We start from the raw sequence: 21,586 nt of genomic DNA, 5'->3' as shown, positions 1-21,586 counted from the left end.
TTTTAACGATTCGCATTTATTGTACGTGCATTGTCCTGTTCGTGGAGATGTTCTACAAGATGTACAGCGGCAGATGGGAAGCGTGTAAACGATAGTAGGATCCATCCGGTAAAATCAATACACGCGTACGATTCACACGTTTTTGGATCGATTATTATACTAATGTGTGCAAATCAAACGTTACATTTACGCAAATGAAGTTTATCAACGGCGACGTAGAAACGGACGTTCTCCTGCATTAGATGTTGACCTTTTGAAAGGAGAAACGGACATTATAAAGGAGACGAAAATAAAGATTAGAATCTAGAAAATCACAAACTCCATTCAACACTTCGAGAATCGAATCGTTGAAGGAGGCGCGTCCAAAGTCACGTGGGTAGCAGAGGAGGGGGGTCCGATAATTCCCATGATGCCATTAGGAATACTTTTTATTTTTTAAAACAAATCTCGCATAAAAACACATCAACAATCTCAAATAATCATCATGATCATCAGGTGTAGAAATCCTTCTACGCGACTTTACCGAAAGAACCAAGAATATGAATCCCTGCAGTCACGCGAGCTTTAAATCGAAATCTTAACACCTGTTTTGTTGGCAACAATGGGTAGGGGTTTGGAGGGGTCACGCGTGGGGGGAGGAGGGGGTCACGTGTGTGGGGGAGGGGAGTCACGCGCGGGGGGGAGGGGTGGGGGGTCACACAGGCGCCATGGGGGTGTGGGGGGGGGTCGCGTGGGGGGGGGTCACGCGCGGGGGGGGAGGAGGAGGGGGGTCACGCGCGGGGGGGAGGAGGGGGGGGGGCACGCGCGTGGGGGTGGAGGGAGGTCACGCGCGGGGGGAGGGGTGGGGGGTCACACGCGCCATGGGGGTGTGGGGGGGGGGTCGCGTGGGGGGGGGGGTCACGCGCGGGGGGGGAGGAGGAGGGGGGGTCACGCGCGGGGGGGGGAGGGGGGGGTCACGCGTGGGGGGGAGGTCACGCACGCGCGTGGGGGGGGTGGGGTCACACACGCGCCATGGGGGTCACGTGGAGCGGAGGGCAGCAGGCGGCCGGTGCCGTGCGGGCAGCCGCGTGCGTGCGCCAGGTGCTGGGTGACGATTGCCAAACACCACCAGAGAGTTCGATTCCCGCTCACGGCCACCGACAACGTCAAGTGACGAGTGTCTGAACCGGTCCTGGGCCATCCCCGAAACGTCGTACTCAGCCTCGAATGAGTAGCCGGTGCGGCGGTGTTTAGTAAACATCGCGAATGGGGAGACAAAGGCGGCCGGTCGTGGTATTGACCACCCATCCCCTCGTAGCTGTCTTTAGCTTGTCCGTTACCTCACCAGAAGTGTATCAATTTAAAGAGTTTCCCAAAACTAATATCCGCTTTGGGCCAGTAAGCACCACGAAAGCGAATAGCGAGCGATGTGATGATCACTGCGAGATATTTACACTGAACATCTGCAACAAAGAGCTCTGTGGCTCTTCGGATTCCTCCAGTATGACTACGAATTCTGATGTTTTTTATTCTGACAGTGTGAGGAACGTGAAGCAAAGTGCAGTGTGCAAGAGTTGGGAGGGAGATCGTGTCATTTCATGTGGTTATCTGACCATGTGAGGGAGATAACGCAAAGCGGAGTAACGTTGTCGATTACAAATAGTCAGTACACGTGATCGAAATTGACAGTTTGTTATGTTTTCATTATTGCATTCTTCGTTGTACATTCTAATTCATGTATCATTAACATCGGTACTCGTAGGTTTTTTCGGTAAAGTCACGTAGGTAAACATAAATAATAAAAAATAATATAAATAATTATTGTAAAAAAATTATATTTCAATTATTATTTCTATTATTTTTTATTATATTTCTATTATTTTTATAATTTTATTTATATTATTTATATTATTTTTATATTTTTATTTATATTCTTTTGATTTTTACCTACGTGACTTTACCGAAAAAAACCTAAAAGTATGAATCCTTGCAGTCACGAAAGCTTCAAATCTAGAATTAACATCGGTGTTGTGCTATAAAGGTGGTGCAGCTTGCAGCGTCCATGCTAACAGCGAAGGGTTTTTCTTTCCCAGAGTCTTGTGAACACGTTTGGTTTTACATACGGTGCCAAATAAGTTCAACATGCGTACCCAACACCCCGAGCCATCCTCTCGCCTACGAGCCATGCTTCCCTGAAGTGTGATTTTGTTTCTGAAAATATAGTTCTGGTAATATTTCCACAATTACTTTTCAATTTCAAAGTCCGATAAACCAACAACACCTGAGCCTTGCGGTTGCCTGGCTGATCGTTATAGACCCCAGTGCCAATGTAGACTTTTCAGTTTTTTCCTGGATGTTTCTGTTTGCACTGTAAGATGTTTTCTTGTTCATGTTTTTGTTTTGTTGTTTGTTGCGGTTGCACCCGATTCAAGAGCCGAATGGCTCACAGGGCTGTACCTAATACATGAAACTGAAACTTAATCCATTTAGTACGTACACATGGATGAGGGTCAACTCAATTGTGTACGCTTGTGTATTGGGGGTCTACTGATAATGTTCGTACACATATGAAACGAGGGAGGGGGGGGGTGAAGCCTCGAAAATAATTTGTCTACATTGGCCTTAAAATTAGTTAGATAGTCCGGCGGTGGACTATGTTTGCTTAAACAAGTTAATATTGATTTAAAGCTTTCGTGACTGCAGGGATTCATATTCTTGGTTCTTTCGGTGAAGTCACGTAGAAGGGAAATAATACAATAATAAAAATACAAACCAATAAAAATATAAAACAATAAAAATTATCACGACGTTTCGACTGCAACACAAGCAATCATCATCAGGTGAGAAATCCACAGCAAGAACATTTGAAAAAAGTGGCGTTTTTTTTTTCTAATTTGACTTTACCGAAAGAACCAAGAATAAGAACACGTTAATATTATTATTAATCCCTGATCGTTTCTGCGTGGATTACCGTAAATATCGGCCGTTCTATAGGATTCGGGGGGGGTGGGCGGTGTTAAAAGTCCGCGTGCGTACAGGGAGAGAGAGGGGGGGTAGCTGTCAAGTTTTGACAGATTTGTGCGTACCTACTCAATGGATGCCCTCCCACCCCACTGCCCTGTGTCCTCTTGTGTCCTGGCGCACGCAGGTGGCAGAGCTGGGCGACGAGGCATTTTGGAGCCCGTTCTTGGGCGAGAGCGACGCCGCAGCGCAGGACGCGTTCCGCCTTTTGACTGCGGGCGACGTGCGAGCCCTGCGTGACGAGCTCCCATCAGGCCTCAGCACGCTCATCCACAAGGCAAACTGCAATTAAGAAGCCATCAGAATCGGTGTCGGCCGTGAACAGTTTTCAGTTTTAGTTTTTTTTTCAGTTTCATTTTTTTGGTGTAGCCCCCGTGAGCCATTCGGGCTCTTGAAACGGGTGCAACCGCAACAAACAGAAAACCAAAAACATTAACAAGAAAACATCTTAAAGTGACAATCTAATGCCGCATGATAGTCTCCCCCAAAGTTGATGCCATAGATTATTCTTTGTTGTGTTAGGAAATAAATTGGATTTACATTTGATATGTGCTTCAATTGTGGATATTGCTGCAATGATACTATGCAAGTCAGTGGTCAACTCTTGTGGGTGATGGCTTTAAAAAATAACGAGTTGCCCCTGGTAAAGGTGCTATTTACATGCTAACTGAAGCCCATGTTAGCTTTTCGGATCGCTCCATCTTGGTGGAGTCAATTTAAATCAGGAATTTTCTTCCAACATTCGTAACACCCATTCTATTATCATTCTACGAAGATGAACCCTTGGATTTGTGTGGAACAGGCTGTGGAGAAACTGCGAGTGGCTGCAGAGTCTGGCTGCACGGACGATCAGGAACCAGTGGTGGTGTTGAGCTGCATCCGCCTGCTGACAAGGCTCCTGCCGTTTGTGTTCGAGGATGCACAGTGGAAGGATTTCTTCTGGGCCCATGCACCTACTCACCACAACGTAAATTTAAGTTGTGTTTTATTGTACGTACGTATGTTGAACTTCTTTCGCACCGTACATAGCTAACCGTGCTAATCGGAGGTGCGGAATTTTTTTCCATTATTACGGTATTTTTTCGATTCATTTATTGATCAGTGGATGCCAAATGCAACGGGGAAAAAGATGCAAGATACTCAAAGAGAGGTTTCTGTAATACATCTGAGACCAGTGGCAGACCTCCACAGATGAACCAGGAATCTATTTGGGGGGTCTCAAGTATCCATCGCCCATAGCAGCGATGAAATAAAGCCTGATGGCCCGACTAGTTTATCGCCAACTGGGTCATGATGGGCTGAGATCACTGCCATTACATAGCGTGACACTTTGTTAGGAAATGTAAAAGTGTTAAGCATATTGACGCATTCCCTGACACCACTGTTTATGTGCAGCATCCACCACTGGCTTAGGGCTTTAAACTGGAGATACAGTAAGGGCTGCCTATGCTCATTAGAGTGTGAAAACAATATTTTACAAAACTAAAACAGATTTAAATTGGCGGGGTTGTTTTTTCATTGTAATTGTACAACGGGTTTCAGTTAAATGGCAGTGCCAGTAAGTTAGACAATATGGTTAGGTACAAGCTGTGATAGCAAAGATTCTGAAAAAAAATTTGTTACTATATTTTTAGACATGACTCTGTATATGAGGCCTGTTCTTTATGTAACTGATTTATCCTTAACATTGTTACTCTATACTACTTGACTGGCATTGTGTGGCATTTAATTTGGGTTACATCAAAGGTTACAGCTGCAATCCACTGCTTCATTGGTATAAACCTAAATTTTGGGTTGCTGCACAAATGCAATTATGCCCCACTTGCCTTAAGTGCACTGGTGCAAATAAATTGATGGAATGCCTGTTACATTTTTATTTAAAGCTTTCGTGACTGCAGGGATTCATATTCTTGGTTCTTTCGGTAAAGTCACGTATAAGGGAAATAATAAAATTATAAACATATTAAACAATAAAAATGTTCACGACGTTTCGACTGCAACACAAGCAATAATCATCAGGTGTGAAATCCACAGCAAGAAATTTTGAAAAAAGTGGATTTCACACCTGATGATGATTGCTTGTGTTGCAGTCGAAACGTCGTGAGAATTTTTATTGTTTTATATTTTTATTATTTTATTATTTCCCTTCTACGTGACTTTACCGAAAGAACCAAGAATATGAATCCCTGTTGTCAATTACGGCTGGTGGGGAAGTCGATTCAGGGCAGGAAATAATCAAGTAAACCTCAATTGGGCTATGTGCAGTCTCCAATTACAGCGGTTAACACACTTTTTCTGGCATAAGGTATTCCAACGGGTTTAAGGTAATTTTGGGGTGCTGATTCCAAATCTGGCATCAGTTTTTGTCTATCACATCAGGTTTTTGAGATATCAAATATTACATTTTTAATAAAAACTGCAGAAGAAAAATATTAAATAAATGTGGATATCTAAATAAAATGATATTATAAACACACTATCCTAAAAATACAGCACCATATTTTATAAACACACTATCCTAAAAATACAGCACCATATTTTAACACTAAAGCTGTCACTGACTCGCAACAACTTGCAATCATAAGTGACAGAGTTAATTTCGGGTAAAATCAATGAAAATGGGGTATGCCGATAGCATAAAAATGAGATGTGATAGAGCAAATCTGAGATCAGATTTGGAATCAGCACCCTGAAATTAGTCTAAAACAGCTGCAAAAGTCCAGGCCAGAAAAAAAATGTTTTTTTTGTTGACCAGTGTTATTAATGTGTGCTATCCTTTATGGCTGAATGCATTGTCTGACAAATGCAGGTGGAGGAAGACACGAGCAAAGTCACGCCCCCATTGGCTGAGGCCCTGCTGCTTGCCATCGCTGAACTGCTCTTCTGTCCGGGCTTCACCGTGACACCGCACAGGCAGCCCGGCCCCGTAATGGCGCTGAAAAAGACTCGTCACCATTCACTGCATTCGTAGTTGTGTTGTGCATAAATCTAAAAAAATGTTAGAGAAATTATGACGTTTAAAAATATATTTTTGGAGATTTTGTTTGATTTAATTGACCATTTTGACGAAAGAAACTTAATATATGCAGGCCAGATGGTTATATAATTATAATCGGAGCTTAATTATAGGGTGCCATGGTGGCGAGATGTTAACTACCTTGCCTGGTATACAGGAGGTTATGAGTTTGATCCCGACCCTGTCGCCATTTGTATATTTGGAGTTTGCGTGTCTCTCTCCCCGTGGTCACGTGAATTTTTCTCCAAAACATGCATTTAGAATATTTGCTATTAATTTCCACATAATAAGCCACTTTGTTGAGTTAACATTTGTGGTCAGCTCGCTTCTAAAAAAGAGCTGTATCGTGGCCTTACACGATAAAATAAAATAAATGTATATAGTTTTATGTTAGTCAAGCTAACCTCATATTTAGTCAAGCTAGAGCTTCGAAGGGCGTTTGGTTATTGTGTGGCAGGACACACCGGAGGATACTTGGCCACTTGACAGCTGTGAGTTCATCTGGGAAGCAGGCGTGGGAGTCAATATCTCTCCACCACAGAGCTATGTGCACGACACGAACAGGTGAGTAAATTTTGTTTTCCCTTTGTCATTTTAATAATTTATACGACACTCTAATCTACACGAGAAAACGTGTTTTCTTGACAGGCAAGCTGCCTGAATTTTAGCCCAGAATTGCAGGTGTGTCGGCACACCTGCATGCTTTTATGAAGTAATTTTTAATGTTATACCTGATTACGTAATTTTATATCCAGGTGTTAGCCATCACACAAATCACATGGCAGTGATGGAATTGTGGGGCAACATTTTCATGCCAATATTTGACCCGAGCTTGAAGCTGACCCAGGGCTAATGAGTAATTGGTAACTTAACCATGGATAAGAGGAGTATCACTGTGTGTCTTTAAGGTAATGCAAATATTTGAATCTAATATTATTGTTGGATTTTGTTACGTATGTAGAGTATACAGAGAATCACATGGTATATGCTGGTGTAGTGCTAGAATAACAATGTTTAGATACAATATATATCATTTGTTTGTGAAAATCCATGACTCTTGCATGAGATCCAAGATGACTTTGCGTTCTCATTATGGTATCAATTTGAATTATGCTTGCATCTGTGTCTCTTGGCTGTATAGAAAATTCCGAAGGGTTAGTTTTGATATGTTTTTAACTTTATTAAATACCCGTGATATCGAATTTGCAGATGTTCTTTATTCCTTTTGTATGGACAGATTGGAAATTCTAAATCTGCTTTTGACCTGCTTCTCCGAGGTGATATACCAATCTGAAAATGACCCGCGGAGCTGCAATTCCTGGGTGAAATTGTTCTGCTCAAAGGAGAACAGGCAGGTGTTTGTCCATTTGAGGAGTGATCATAGTAAATATAATTTGTAGTCAGGTAAATAACTGAAGTTCCTTAAGAGTTGATGAGGTTACCGTGTGATAATTGAGCTTATTGTGCTGCTGTATCATTAATTTAGTTAACATATTGCTTTTGTGCGTATTCTTCCCTTGTCTTACCAGATTTGTTTCTCAGAATTAATCAAATCCCAATACATGTTCTTTTTCGATTTAAAGCTGTCGTGTCTGCAGGGATTCATCTTCTTGGTTCTTTCGGTAAAGTCACGTAGAAGGGAAATAATAAAATAATAGAAGTAAAACATAATAAAATAATTCTCACGACGTTTCGGCCACAACGCAAGCAGCCGTCCTCAGGTGAGGACGGCTGCTTGCAGGTGAGGACGGCTGCTTGCATTGTGACCAAAACGACGTGAGAATTATTTTATTATGATTTATTTTTATTATTTTATTATTTCCCTTCTACGTGACTTTACCGAAAGAACCAAGAAGACATGTTCTTTTCTTTCTTGAGTAATAAATTCAGCTCCACTGTTTCCTCTTTACGTTCATGCGTTCACAGGCACACCCTGGCCTTGTTCACGTCTCTCTTGAATGTGGTGTTTGCCTACGACCCTGTGGGCTACGGGGTGCCGTACAATTACCTGCTGGTGCGCGACCACCGTGAGCCACTCGTTGAGGTGGCCTGCCAGGTGCTGATTGCCGCATTGGACGGGGAACATTCCCTTCCTGGCTCTCCCCTCTTTGGCTTCTCCATCGGTGACAGTGAGAACCCACAGCTGTCACGGACACAACAGGTACCACGTTACTCTCACCTGTTATATAAGGAGCCATGTCTCTGTGCTTGTGGATATGGGATTATATAGGGGTTGTTAAAAAAAATAGTATCACGGGTAATCGCATGGTAAAAAAAAAACCGGTCACCGGTTTGCCACACACACAAACGTCTATCAACAAACTAAGGGAGCTGTCATTGTGTAAAGGTTAGATAGATACTTAGATTCCATCTCCTGGGGGGGGGGGGGGGCAGTTGAATTAATGTGGAAAGCTTATTAATTCCCTCGCCTCTGAGCACCCAGTGTGGGTATGTTGAACTATTTCCAAGGCGTCTGCTAAACATTTCAGAAGACACCAAATTTCCCCATAGAGGTCCCTCTAGTGGAGGCTCTTCCTGTCAGCAGTGGCGTGGACAAGCAAGCAAGGGCAAGATTTCACATTTACCTTTGAGCTGAGAAACGTGGGCAAATATAACTCAGGCCGCCATGTGGTTTTTACATTCACCTGTGCTAATCGGTGCATTCATGAATCGAAATGCCGGTTCTCAGCTTTCAGAACTCGTTATTCATTCTGAAAATGGTTACCGGGTTACTGATTGACTTTGAACAACCCTAGTTCATGTATAGTACAATGGTAGCACACACCATTATGCCAGCGCTCTTGAAATTTAGTTTGTAGGTCACATACTGTTGTGTGATTATTAAACCTGTTGGGTGGCAAGGTTGTCAGGAGACATCAGTTACTGCAAGTAGGTTCACGAACGCATCTGTGTAGAGGTTCACCTCATTGAGTCTCATTAATTTTAATAATATTTTAATTATATAATTGATATAAAAGGCAAATGTAGCCTCCAAATCCAGGATACATTGACCCGTCATTCTAAGATCCTTCATCTTATCACACTTCACACCTACGGTGTGACATGGGCATCAATTGAACGCTCTGGGATAAGAGGCCAATAGGATGAGATGAGTCATTTTACATTTAAAATAACCCAAATACTGTACGTGTTTCTCTCTACAGATTAAAAAATACATTTGAAATAAAACACATTAAAACTAATACTAGCTGCTACATCAAGGAAAAACAGCATTAGAAAGCTTCACAATTGTGTACCCTTGTCATTCCAACATTATTTTCGTGTCTTACAGCATTTGAACTGCAGCAATCTCTTCGTGACTTACCTCTCCAAGATTCATACTGATGAGGTGAGAGCGTTTTGTGGGGGTTGTAGAAGGTAATGCTATACTTTGGAAAAAATAAAAGGTACCAGGAAGAGTGGAAGGAATGTTTGGTGACGGGATAGAAAATGAAGAGCAGAATGGAAGTGGTGAAGGAAACTAGCGTAAGAACTAAGACATGCGGCCAGGAGAAAAGGAGGTTAGAGATGGTTAGTATGTCATGTGTTGGAGAAGAGGAATATGCAATAAGTTTAAAAGAGCTGAACCCATTTGTTTACTTTTCAGTATCACCTTAAAGGATGGAACTTAATGCTGTCAATTTCTTATTCTGGTCAATAAATGTGAATTTTGTAATTCAAGTGGGTGCATTTTCACATTACTGTTCAGTACTGTCATTTAATTTGCCAAATACATAAATTATTACACTATTGATATTGTTTTACCACCTCAGGAAGTCACCATGTATTGTCAGTAGAGAGAGAGAGTAGCTGTTTCCAGTATTTGTAAATGTTTTCAATATAACTGAAACATGCAGCTGTGATGATTTGCACCAAAGTTGGTAATGGAGATATCAGTACACGTACACAAAAGATTAGTAGAAAAAATTATTACGTATCATCATGGAGGATCATGGATAACATCATTGTTGCTGTGGAACATTGGTCCTGGTGACCCATAGGCTGATGAATTAAAACTATTTCATTTTTTGAATGTATGTTGAACTTCTTTCGCACCGTACGTAGCCAACCGTGCTAATCGGAAGTGCGGGGGAACAACAACAAACTAAACACAAAAAGCAGTTCTAAAGAAATGGGTTTGCAATCGAGATTTCAAAGCGCATAGCTCCAGTGATTTTCTAATATCTGAAGGAAGAGCGTTCCAGACGGTCGCAGAAGCGCATCTGAAAGCGCTCGATGCGGTGACCGTCTTTGTTCGATGACAAATGATATGTTGAGATGCAGACTTTTGCCTATGAATCTATTTCTTTGTGTTCACATTTTTGCGATGAATAATTATATCAGCAAAGGGGGGAAATAAACTCTCGTGGAATTGTATCAAAAGAAACATTTTGTGATATAAAAGAAAAATCCCGATTTTTATCTTGGACTAATTAGGACTTTCAATTCATCCTGAGTGGCCTGGTCCGTCTGCTCAACAACCCTCTGCAGCAGACCTACCTGCCGTACTCCACGAAGCGCGTTCACTTCCATCAGGAGCTGCTCGTATTATTCTGGATCCTTTGTCAACAAAACAAGGCAAGAACCCGCTAATTCAATACAGTCAGTATAAGATTGAAGCGAAGGCCTTTGTCTATTTAAGTTCCTTCGTGCCACTGAAAGGTTCGTTTAATGTTTACACCAATGAACTCTCATGGCAGAATAGTTACAAGAAAAGTGTGCACTTGAGTGCAACTGAATAAATATGTTCCTACCTGTTTGAATTTAACAATATTAAACCGCATTTTTTTTTATGAACGTAATAATGTGCTTAAAACTTGGAACAAATGCTAAAAAGTCAACCTCTTCATTCTTGAATTAGTACCACTTTTGCATTACACTACTTTGTGATTTGGACGATAAAATGAAATAACTTTTTAGAGATGTATTGATATGTTTAACATGTAATCAAATTAAAACGTTATTTTGGTTTTGTTCTTGTTGTAGAATTTCTTGTCCTTTGTTTTGAAGACAAATGACATGCTGGGAATTGTTGTTCCCATCCTTTATTACCTGAATGATGCAAGGGATGATGATTGTAAGTCACGAGCTTATATACTGAAAGTGGCGGATGTCATAACCTCCTCGATCCAATCATTGGCTACTTATGCTAAGTTTAAAATGTGCTTATTTTACGGAATCCTGCTCTATCACTCATCATGATAATCGTCATACAAAATACAAACATACAATCAAAGTGCCCAAATGAGGAATGAAAATGTTAATGAAATCACTAACGGGAAATGTTACAATGCGTCTACATTATTAAAATGTCTTATTGCAGTGTGGGCTTACATGGATATTACCAAGGCCCACAGATAATGGCCCACATAGTTGCGGATAAAGGAGCCGTGGATAAGAGGAGTCCCACTGTAATATGTGGATCTTGTTTGTTGTTGTGATGCTACGACGGTGTATGGTATTGTGTTTATACACTGGGGGTGAGCGGTAGTGTAGTGGTTGGCACACTGTGCTACGAACCTGGCGATACGAGTTCAATATCCCGCTCACGACCAACATCAGTGACAAATATCTGAACCAATCCTGGGCGTCCGCTAGGTCAACTCAGCCTCAAATGAGTACCTGGTGCAGTATCTAAACATCGCCACTTGAGAGACAAAGCCAGCCGGGCGTGATGCTGGCCACCCACCCCCTGGTGTGCCATGCCGGCCTTCATTAGGTGCTCGCTAACAGCACTTTCCGCAACAGTCTGTTAAGACTATATGGGGAATATTTATCTTTGCCTTTGTTTGTACACTGACAGCTCAAATGGGGCTACTCTCCATCGGCGTGTTTATTCTGCTCATGCTGAGCGGAGAAAGGAACTTTGGGATTCATCTCAACAATTCATTGTCCATCCGTGTGCCCTTGGGCATCCGGGTGTTCAACGGCACACACGCCGACCTCCTCATCATTGTGAGTTTCCACCCAGTGCAGGAGGATTATGCGTGGAGACCAAACCACATGATTTAATTTGGAGCTTTCGTGACTGCAGGAATTACTCTTTGGTTCTTTTGGTAAAGTCACAAATCTAGTATACTTAGAAATGTAATGTAAACATGTGAAGTGCCCCAAGATAGACGACATATCTATTGGGCGAGGCAATAAGCAGCCAATTCACAACCTAAAAACACCAGCACACCATTTACCAACATGCCTCTTGATACGACACTGACGTGACACTAATACTGGTAGGAACCTCCTGGTTACACCAGCCCACAGGGGATTATTGTGTCCGTCCGTCCATCGTGCAGGGAGGGGCTGGGTGGGGAGGATGGGGCTGGGTGGGGTGTGGGAGGGGTGGGGCTGGGTGGGGAGGGGCTGGTCACCCCGTGGTGCCCTTATAAAACCCAACGTTTAACCTACTCACGCCGGCTTGTGCCCACCCTCACAGTCGGGCATATTTGCGGAATACACCACGCCGCCGTTGACTCTGGCCATTGACCGAGCAACCCAATGTTCCTACCAGCTCCCTCCGCAGGAATGTGTTTATTTTAGCATTCTTTCTCGTGTGTTGAAGATAATGTTAACTGTGATGCACATGGTTTCTGCACAGGTGTTTCACCAAATGATTACAAGAAGCCAACAGAAGTTGCAGAATCTGTTTGACTGCCTCATGACCATTGTTGCTAATGGTAGGTAACCATGCTCATATATGTTTTGTTTGTATTTGTGGGAGAAGGGCAACATGATTACGTGGTGACTAAAAGGGGCTCTGGTCAAGGGTTGCGGGGTGGCTAATGCAGTACAGTACAACTAAAAAAGGCAGATACTTCCCCATTATGCTAAATGCATGATTGTTTAAACAATTATCATACAGAACAGTTCTTTGGGAATCGTTAAGACTGTTTTTTTAGGAGAGCCGTGCTTGAGAATTCTCAGCAATTGGGTCACAGCTTTATTGACTGCATTCATTGAAGTAAAACACATTGACGAAGGGGACACTTTCTCAATTGTTGGTGATGGCGACATTGGTACGTTTCTAGAAAAAATGGGACAGAAAGTGGCATTCACCAACATGAATTGGGACCCTTTGACATTACACATCTGTGCTAGAAGTGCAGTTTTATGGGCACTGTGGTGACACGATGTTACCCACCTCGCCTGGTATGCAGGACGTCGTGGATTTTATTCCGACCCTGACACCTGCATATTTGGGGTTTGAATCTTCTCGCCGTAGTCACGTAGATTTGTCTCCGGGTCCTACGGGTTTTCTCTCCACATTTAGAAATATGCGTTCAGAGTATTTGGCTGCTATAAATTTCCGCATTATAAGCCACTTCGTTGAATTATCATTTGTGGCCAGGTCGCTTCTAAAAAGAGCTATTTTCTCTCAGTGAGCCTTACCTGGTTAAATAGATCAATTGTTTTTAGTTTAGTTTATTATTGATTCCCGCAACTGCATTTTTCCATGTTATGAATGGTTGAGAAGTGGTAATGTCATTCCTAATCTGTGTGCATTGTGTGGAATGTGTGTGTCTTTAGTGTCCCCCTTTCTGAAAAGCACGTCCATGGTCTCTGCCACCAAACTTGTGCAGTTGCTGGAGGTTTTCTCTTCACCGCATTTCCTTTTCTCTTCACCACACAACCCCAAGCTTCTTCTCTTGCTCCTGGAGGTTTTCAACAATGTCATACAATACCAGTTTAATGGTGAGTGGCTGCAGATGGAAATAAGTGGCATTATGTGATGCTTTAACACTTGCTAACATAAGGTAACGATGATTACTTAATTGTCATGTTGTGGTTTATTGCAGGCAATTGCCACCTTGTGTATGCAATGCTGTGCAAGAGGTCCGTCTTCAACCACCTCGCCAACCTACCTGTGGACAAAGACTTCATTGAGAAAACCACGAGAAAGACTGAAGCTCCTCGTGGGGTAAGAGGAGGAATCAACTCACTTGCAAGCTCAATTGAGGGTGTGTCTGTTGTGAACTATACTGGAGTGCAGTTCAACGCTCTTAATATGAATCGATCTGCAGTGTGTATGTATATTTAAAGGAACCAAGGGGTCAAGATGTAAAGCTATTTCACAAATTGTGAAGCAAAACATTATATGTACTTAATAATGGTGACAAAACGTACACAAAGAGGGTAATTTACTGGAGACTCGTCGATAATTTGTTGGATAAATGTAGAATGGCATTTAAGATGTGATAACAATACACTTACAGACAATGATTTTGTGAGATTTTCCCACCTTTGAATGGATTGGTATTTGAAGTATAAGCTCTAGTAAGGACTGTGCTCACTCGTGACCTGTAATGCTTGCTCTGTGCAGCTCACCTGTGCTTTTAACCATTGTAAAAACCTTAAGTGAAAAAAATAAACACGTACTTGCACATTCCGCATGCATAATGTAACTACTTTGTGTATAGGTTGCGAGTCCAGTTGCTGTTAGGCTCTCTTCGTTACAATATTTATTGAGTTTGAGTTTTATGTACGTATAAGAAAAAGGTTGCACATAGAAGAAGACCTGTTGATGTCGGCAGTGATGAGAAGGAAACTGGCACTATTTGGACACGTATGTAAGATGGACAATTACAGGAAAATTAAAAGTGTGTCGTTCAGAAAAATGGAAGGAATCGGAAAGAGAGGAAGGGAATAGCTTGCCGACGACGATAAGAAATTGGTGGCAGAAAGATGTGGCACGACTTGAGCATATTGGCACAAGACAGGAAATGTGCAGTGGGAACCTACGGGCTATCTGCCCATGGATGGTGATGATGATGTACATGTATAAAATATAGAGCAGTGGCACTTGGTTTTGATGGGAATGTTTGTTCATTGATAGGACAAACAGCCGTCTATGAGCGTGATTGATTCTCCAGAGGCACTGCAACCCATCTTTCACGGACAACTTGGAACAAGGCTCAGAACAGTTCAAGGTGCCGAACTTGTACCGGTTGTTGACTTCTCCCACATGCCAAACACTCAATAAAGGAACTGGCCAAACAATGTCAATGCAGGATACTTGCTGCTCAAGAGAGCCTCTTTAAACAAATTGCATTGCTAAATAATCATGATACATTCTAGCATATCTGTGGAGTGAAGCATGTCTGTGAAATGAAGCAACACTGTTTCAGAGGTCCAATATCAGTCGTGAATACAGGTCGGTGGAAGTCTATAGAATCGGTGTGATGCTCAACAATAGCGGTGTACTGTAACCTTCCGTCACAGTTTTCAAACTGGACGCTGATTTGTCTGGAATTGTGTGAAGGTGCAAGATCAGAGATCAGTGGCCCAGGTGATGGGGCCACAGAGGTGGGTGTTTGTGTGCGTCCTTCCCAATGCGAAGCAGACTTGTTTGGGTTAAATGTAATGCTTTAAAAAGTTAAATTCTATACAGAATCATTGTTCAATAAGCGGTGATGTGTGTGTTGGGGGTCAATTCATGCCATACTCCTTAAAACAAACTTTGTTGGAAGTCAACAGTGTGTTTAGTTTGTTGTCCTTCCCCTGCACGTACGACTAGCAAGGTTGGCGACGTATGGTGCGAAAGAAGTTCAACATACAGATAGTAGCTGCCACCATAGAAACGTGGATTTTTTTTACTAAGACCATTCATCTATTATCGATGAAATCGCTTTCGGGCTCAATTGTAAATTTGGTTCAATTGTCAATTGAGCCCAAAAGCGTCGATAGTGAAATCAAGCGGCGGGGGTTGGCACACTGTGGAGGCGAGGGAGGGTTGGTGCATCGCACAAATGTTACTCAACTTCCTTCCCCAGCGTCGAGGTGCCATAACGTGGCTTGCCAGGAGAAGACGGTATATAAAAGTGCAGATTAATATCATTCCCTCTTTATGGGAGTGCTGCCCCCCACACACGCGTGGGTTTTCATCAGGTGGTCGAGTTTTCTCCCACGCATAAACATTAATTGGCTGAAAACATGATATATAGAGAACGGCAGAGCTCGGGAAATTGTTGACTCCAGCTCACTGGCTGGCTACCTTCCAGCTTGTCTGCAGGACCTCAGCGATTACGAGGTGCAATTTGCACGTATGAACGTTGAACTTCTTTCGAGCCGTACGTAGCCAACCGTGCTCACCGGAGGTGTGGGGGAACGACGCTATCCAAAACTAGAAACATTGTTATTTAGTAACAGACTTAACGATTGGCCCACGCAACGGTTCACACCACACGGCTACAGAACGGAGCATCGGGTGCTTGCGGGAATGCGTCGTTCGTGTGCAAATTTTGTGACTTTCCTGGCCGAAGGCCGGAAATGCTTTTAAAATAGGGAGACTGACTTTATAAACGTGTGTCATATTGCACCCTGCAGGAGAGCAAATTTAGTGGGACTCCCGACTGCCTCGAGAGCACATCCTGGAAACCCACGCCCAAGTGGGTACGTACCCCAGCCAATAAAGGCAACATTAATAAAAGTGTAAAATTTCCATGCATACAAATTTTATTTTGGGTTCCTATAGGTTACGTGGATATGGATGCATTCTATAACTAAGCGTCAGTTACATGTACAGGGTGGTCCAGATGTCTTGTGGCGAGATGTTAACTACCTCGCCTGGTATGAAGGATGTCGTGGGTTCGATCCCGACCCTGGCGCTTGTATATTTGGCGTTTGCATGTTCTTCTTGTGGTCGCGTGGATTTTTCCTCCAGGTCCTCTGGTTTTTCCCTCCACATTTAGAATCAACGTACGTTTAAGATTATTTGGCTGCTATACATTACCAGATGATAATCCACTTCGTTGAGCTATCATTTGTGGCCAAGTCACTTCTGAAAGAGAGTTATATAACTAAGTGGGCCTTACCTGATAAAATAAGAAAAAAATGGTTGAGTTTTCTTGTTGAGATTGTCTTAAATTTGAGCTATAAATTGAAAATAAATGAATTTGCCAAGTGGACACCAGTTTGCATGAATTCAGCTGTTCAACCGACATCCATTCCTTAATGCCCGTATATTTGGAGTTTTCGTGTTGTTCCCGTGGTCGCGTGGATGTTTCACCACCCAGCCCCACCCCTCCCTCCCACCCCCCACCCAGCTCCACCCTCCCCACCCAGCCCCTCCCCGCCCCTCCCCACCCAGCCCCTCCCCACCCTCCCCACCCAGCCCCACCCTCCCCACCCAGCCCCTCCCCACCCACCCCTCCCCACCCAGTCCCTCCCTCCCCACCCAGTCCCTGCCTGCATGACGGACGGACGGACACAATACACTGGTGTAACCAGGAGGTTCCTACCAGTAAAATCCTCTAATGCCATTCATCTACCCCTTGCGTGGGCTGACAGTTTACGTTACGTCCCACTCAATTGATAGCCGCATGATAAAATGTTAAGTTCTTTTTTTATTGTTTTTACTTCGCAATGAAATGTAAACGATGAACTCAATGTACCAACATTAACGTTTAAATTGTACAAATAAATACCTGATTGCATTCTTCTTTTACAAGTTATCATAAAACAATACACAAGTACAATAAATGAAAAAAATCAGAGTGCATTGACAACAGTGAAATTCACTTAATGTGCTGTTTACAGTATAAACACGTAAAAAAAAATTTGACCTATTATAAACAAAACTTGCATGTCCTATCTGCTCTTCCACCACCACCACGATGATTGACACTATATTCCCTTGTGCAACAGCTGTTTAGAAAATCACAATTTATTCGTAAAATGTAATATATTTTACGTATAATCTGTCAATAACTAGGACATTTGACGTTTAAAATACGTATTATATGAACGTATTAAAACATTTAATGCGGTGTTATTTAAACAGGTGTCTTCGTGGAAATCCAAATTGCCTCTGAACACGATAATGAAGTTGCTGCATGTGTTGGTCCCTCAAGTGAAAATGCTGTGCCTTAAGAGGTAAGATGAGAAGCACGCACATGTACGTTGAACTTGCGCACAGTACACATTTCATACGTACAGGTGGTCTCATTTATTAACACAGCTTATGCTCACTTGTGGTTGTGGTGAATAATAAACCGAAAAACAAGGATGAAACCGATCCAAAGTTGAGTATCACTGCTACTCTCCGTATGCTACATTTGCTCATATTTATTTTGATGGTGACCAAAGACAATGGGACCAGAATGCACTTTTTTTCCATATGCACAAAGGCTGCGTGTTATTATGCATTGTCGCATGTTGTTTGAAATTTAAACCGGGCAGAGATCGTGACAGAAAAAGGTAGCGAAACAAATAAGGAACATAAAACAAGAGAAATGGGTGAAGGGAACTACAGTAAAGCTGCCACTACAGTAAAACCTTGGATTGCGAGCATAATTCGTTTCAGAAACGTGTTTGTAATCCAAAGCACTCGTATATCAAAGCACTCGTATATCAGTTGTGATCACGTGATGCTCGGCAGACAAAGCGTATACGTACTACTCGTATTGCAAGACCTCGCTCGTTTATCAAATTAATATTTATTTAAAACATTTTCTCGTCTTGCAAAACACTCGCAGACAAAGTTACTCGCAATCAAGGTTTTACTCTATATTGGAATAAGAAAGGGGAACGATAGAGAGATAATAAAAGCATAGACATAAAGATAGAACAAGAGAGAAAATTACGAAAGGCAGAGTTGGGGATAGTTTTAAAGAAATTTAGAGCAATATTAAATAATCAAAACTGGCACAGAGCGATTATGGGAGAAATATGAAAGAACCACACATCGGAGCGCCACGAGCCTCACGGTCACACACACTCTGTACGCCCTTAACATCTTCAGCAGCGCATTTCAGTTTTCGTTTCACGAGATGGTACTTTAAACAATTACCACAAACATATATTAAATGAAATAAACACAATCGTGCTTTAAATTTCAACGTGATAAGCCACTTAATTGGACTATAATTTGTGGTCAGGCCACTTCTGAAAAAGAGATTTATAGCTCAGTGGGCCTTAACTGGTAAAATAATAAAATAGTTTAGTTGAACAAAATACTCTGGAAGCCATGACTAATATTTTTTTACGATTCGTGGCGTGTAACTTGTCCGTGTGTGTGCCACTGTATTTTTTTTGTACGTGTGACCGTGCACCTGTACACGTGGATCGACATCTACGCGTTAGGGGGCTGGAGGATGAAACACAGATTCTTCGTTATCTGAAGCAGGGAAGCATGGTGGGGCTGCTGCCCGTGCCTCACCGCATCATAACCCATCGGTGTCAGCCCAACAAGGACACTGCTCGTTGGTTCAGCACCTACTTCTGGAGTGTCGTCTGTGACAGGTGTTCACTCTGCTTATACACGGATGGCATTTAAACACATTGCTGCGGAGGGAGCTGGTAGGAACGTTGGGTTGCTCGGTCAATGGCCAGGGTCAACGGCGGCGTGGTGTATTCCGCAAATATGCCCGACTGTGAGGGCGGGCACAAGCCGGCGTGAGTAGGTTAAACGTTGAGTTTTATAAGGGCACCACGGGGTGACCAGCCCCTCCCAGCCTCACCCCCCACCCTCCCCACCCAGCCCCTCCCCACCCAGCCCCTCCCCACCTTCCCCACCCAGCCCCTCCCCACCCAGACCACGCAGCATAAATATGCTGCGTGGTCTGGAGTTAATAGCCAGAGTCGTTCTCAGTATTCGTTGATTTCATTGTATAAGATTACAATGTAGGTCGAAACATCACAGAACAATTTTATGCCACAATTGATACCCCTGTATATAATATGGACAACTTTACACAATATTGTATGTTTAGGTATGGTATGCGTGTATTTTTCCATCTAAACATTGTATGTGTATGAACAAAAAAACCCATAACGTAATTATCTCATTCATGTTTGAACATTTACATGTTAGACATATTTGCATATACAATGATGAGCATTTCTCTTAACTTATTTCTCTTTTGTAACTCAAGCAACTAGAACTTGTTGTAAAAACATGCGGTAAATATTAAGTACTGTACTTTAGGTACTGCTTAGGACAAGTCAATATAATTTCAAACGCCTAGAAATGTTTTATATTCATATACAATGTGTATATTCTTAAAATATAACTTTCAACTGAACATGCACCCTTCAACCACCACTTCTTCCATGCCTAGCCTTTTCAGGCACCCCTCGTGGTTGCCGTAACTGACGATGTAAGGTAATGGCTTTTCATTGCAGGAACATAGACCCACCCATCTGGCTTGACTCGAAGATAAAGATGTTCAAGGAGAACGTGTGAAGGCGACACCGAGCAGAGCAGCCTCGATCGACTGGGGCTCCAGCTGATTGCTCAGATGTCTCAGCGTGGACTTCCAATTTGTGCCTGTGGCAGATGATTGCATTGTGTTTCAAAATAGGTTTAGTTGATATTTATCGCGCTGGGCATATGAGCACAGAATAAAACTTGGATGTTTTTTTTATTCAGTCATGGTCGTTGCACTTGTAGACACCGACTGTATTTCTCCCATTTATTGATAAGTATATGGTAGGTAATATACTCTTAGACAAAGTGAGAAATGCATGTTGGTTAACCTGGAACAACTGTATTTTGTTACCATAATAAGTAGAGAGGTTGGTGCATTAATGTGCAAGGATTTCACTTGTGTTCTCTTCCATATACAGTTGCAAAATGTTTTTTCCTGGTGCCCATCTTGATTGTGCTGCTAATGTCAACTACCGTATTCTCATTATTTGTGCACAGAATGTGTTCAGCACCACTTCATCATTATTGGCTATGGTGAATCTCTTCCTGGATAAAGGCCTCAAGCAAAGGCCTCACTAACCTACCACACCACTTGTAGAAAATGATTTAACGAAAGTCACTTAACATTTTGTATTTTGCAGCCTTCCCCATTCCACTCATCAGTTCCGTTATCAGCAGCACTCATAACAAATCAACACCAAAACGATTACAAACGCAAGCTAGGACTAATTGGTGCACTTCAGGAAATCATTTAAGAAATCAGCAAACTCTATAAATGTAGGTTTTCATATTCAATTTTATATACGTATTGTTAAAGCCAGAATTTGTAAATCCTAGCATTGCACCACCGCTTTAATGATGCAGTATCGATACAGAGTATAAAACCATGCATCTGCAGTTTTTACCATGTAGAAATACACCAGCGAAATTGCATTAACGGTTCAAATTGATATTTCAAAATGTGTTGGCTTTTGCTTTGCACGTGTTTGTCAAGGTTGTATTTTGCGGTAGAAAGGTAAATGTAGCAGTATTTCATAGTCATTCAGTGGCATACTTTTAATCGGTCATTTCACTCAGATGTTTTTGTTGTTAGCCAAATTATAGCTAACCCCATTTTATTTAAACCGGTTGATGTGGAATTCAAATATCTTAAGCTGGAAGATTTGGCTTTCAAATTTGTTTATATGAAATTATATTTTCATCCATAATTCTGAAATACAGCACAATTTAGTGTTAGGGTACGAATATATCAAACATAAACTGTTACATGGAACAATAACATAACATTGGCCACATCCTCCTATATATTGTTCCGTTCACATTTGTACCGTCATTAATTCTATAGCATGATTTGATGGTTCTCTGCTTTGTGAATAAACTTATAATTGGTGATCATTTTTGGGCATTTTTTTGTTTGTAGAGTCAAG

At 42.2% G+C, this 21,586-nt stretch overlaps 1 protein-coding gene across 6 annotated transcripts; it reads left to right on the top strand.

Moving 5' to 3' along the window:
* Positions 1-1,008: 1,008 nt before the first annotated feature.
* LOC133353598 (protein HID1-like) lies at positions 1,009-21,551 on the top strand. Of its 6 annotated transcripts, none has more exons than XM_061569964.1 (20): positions 1,009-1,080; positions 3,128-3,277; positions 3,803-3,967; positions 5,810-5,926; positions 6,474-6,580; positions 7,254-7,367; positions 7,943-8,177; positions 9,309-9,365; positions 10,454-10,594; positions 11,003-11,093; positions 11,820-11,971; positions 12,612-12,690; positions 13,541-13,705; positions 13,810-13,931; positions 14,847-14,940; positions 15,273-15,316; positions 16,337-16,402; positions 17,793-17,884; positions 19,094-19,252; positions 20,135-21,551. In XM_061569964.1, exons 1-20 carry the CDS (start codon positions 1,012-1,014, stop codon positions 20,193-20,195), a joined length of 2,280 nt encoding a protein of 759 aa, XP_061425948.1. In that variant the 5' UTR covers positions 1,009-1,011; the 3' UTR covers positions 20,196-21,551. The 6 variants fall into 6 exon arrangements, 4 of the variants coding, with proteins under 4 accessions (XP_061425948.1, XP_061425949.1, XP_061425947.1 ...); XM_061569965.1 differs by having other exon boundaries at positions 3,803-3,973; positions 10,508-10,594; XM_061569963.1 differs by having other exon boundaries at positions 3,803-3,973.
* The last annotated feature ends 35 nt before the right edge of the window (positions 21,552-21,586 follow it).

This window comes from Lethenteron reissneri, chromosome 44 (genome assembly GCF_015708825.2).
Source record: "Lethenteron reissneri isolate LAM-NWPU_2019-01 chromosome 44, ASM1570882v1, whole genome shotgun sequence".
Lineage (NCBI taxonomy): Eukaryota > Metazoa > Chordata > Hyperoartia > Petromyzontiformes > Petromyzontidae > Lethenteron > Lethenteron reissneri.
The sequence above is the reverse complement of the archived record's forward strand: the minus strand, read 5'-3'. Positions and strand labels throughout refer to the sequence as shown.

Bases quoted from the DNA above. Each gene is read 5' to 3' on its own strand.
- LOC133353598 (XM_061569963.1), top strand. From the start codon at position 1,012: ATGGGGGTCACGTGGAGCGGAGGGCAGCAGGCGGCCGGTGCCGTGCGG. The intron at 9,366-10,453 runs GTGAGAGCGTTT...TGGACTAATTAG, and splicing joins CCAAGATTCATACTGATGAG to GACTTTCAATTCATCCTGAG. The intron at 14,941-15,272 runs GTGCCGAACTTG...AATTGTGTGAAG, and splicing joins AAGGCTCAGAACAGTTCAAG to GTGCAAGATCAGAGATCAGT.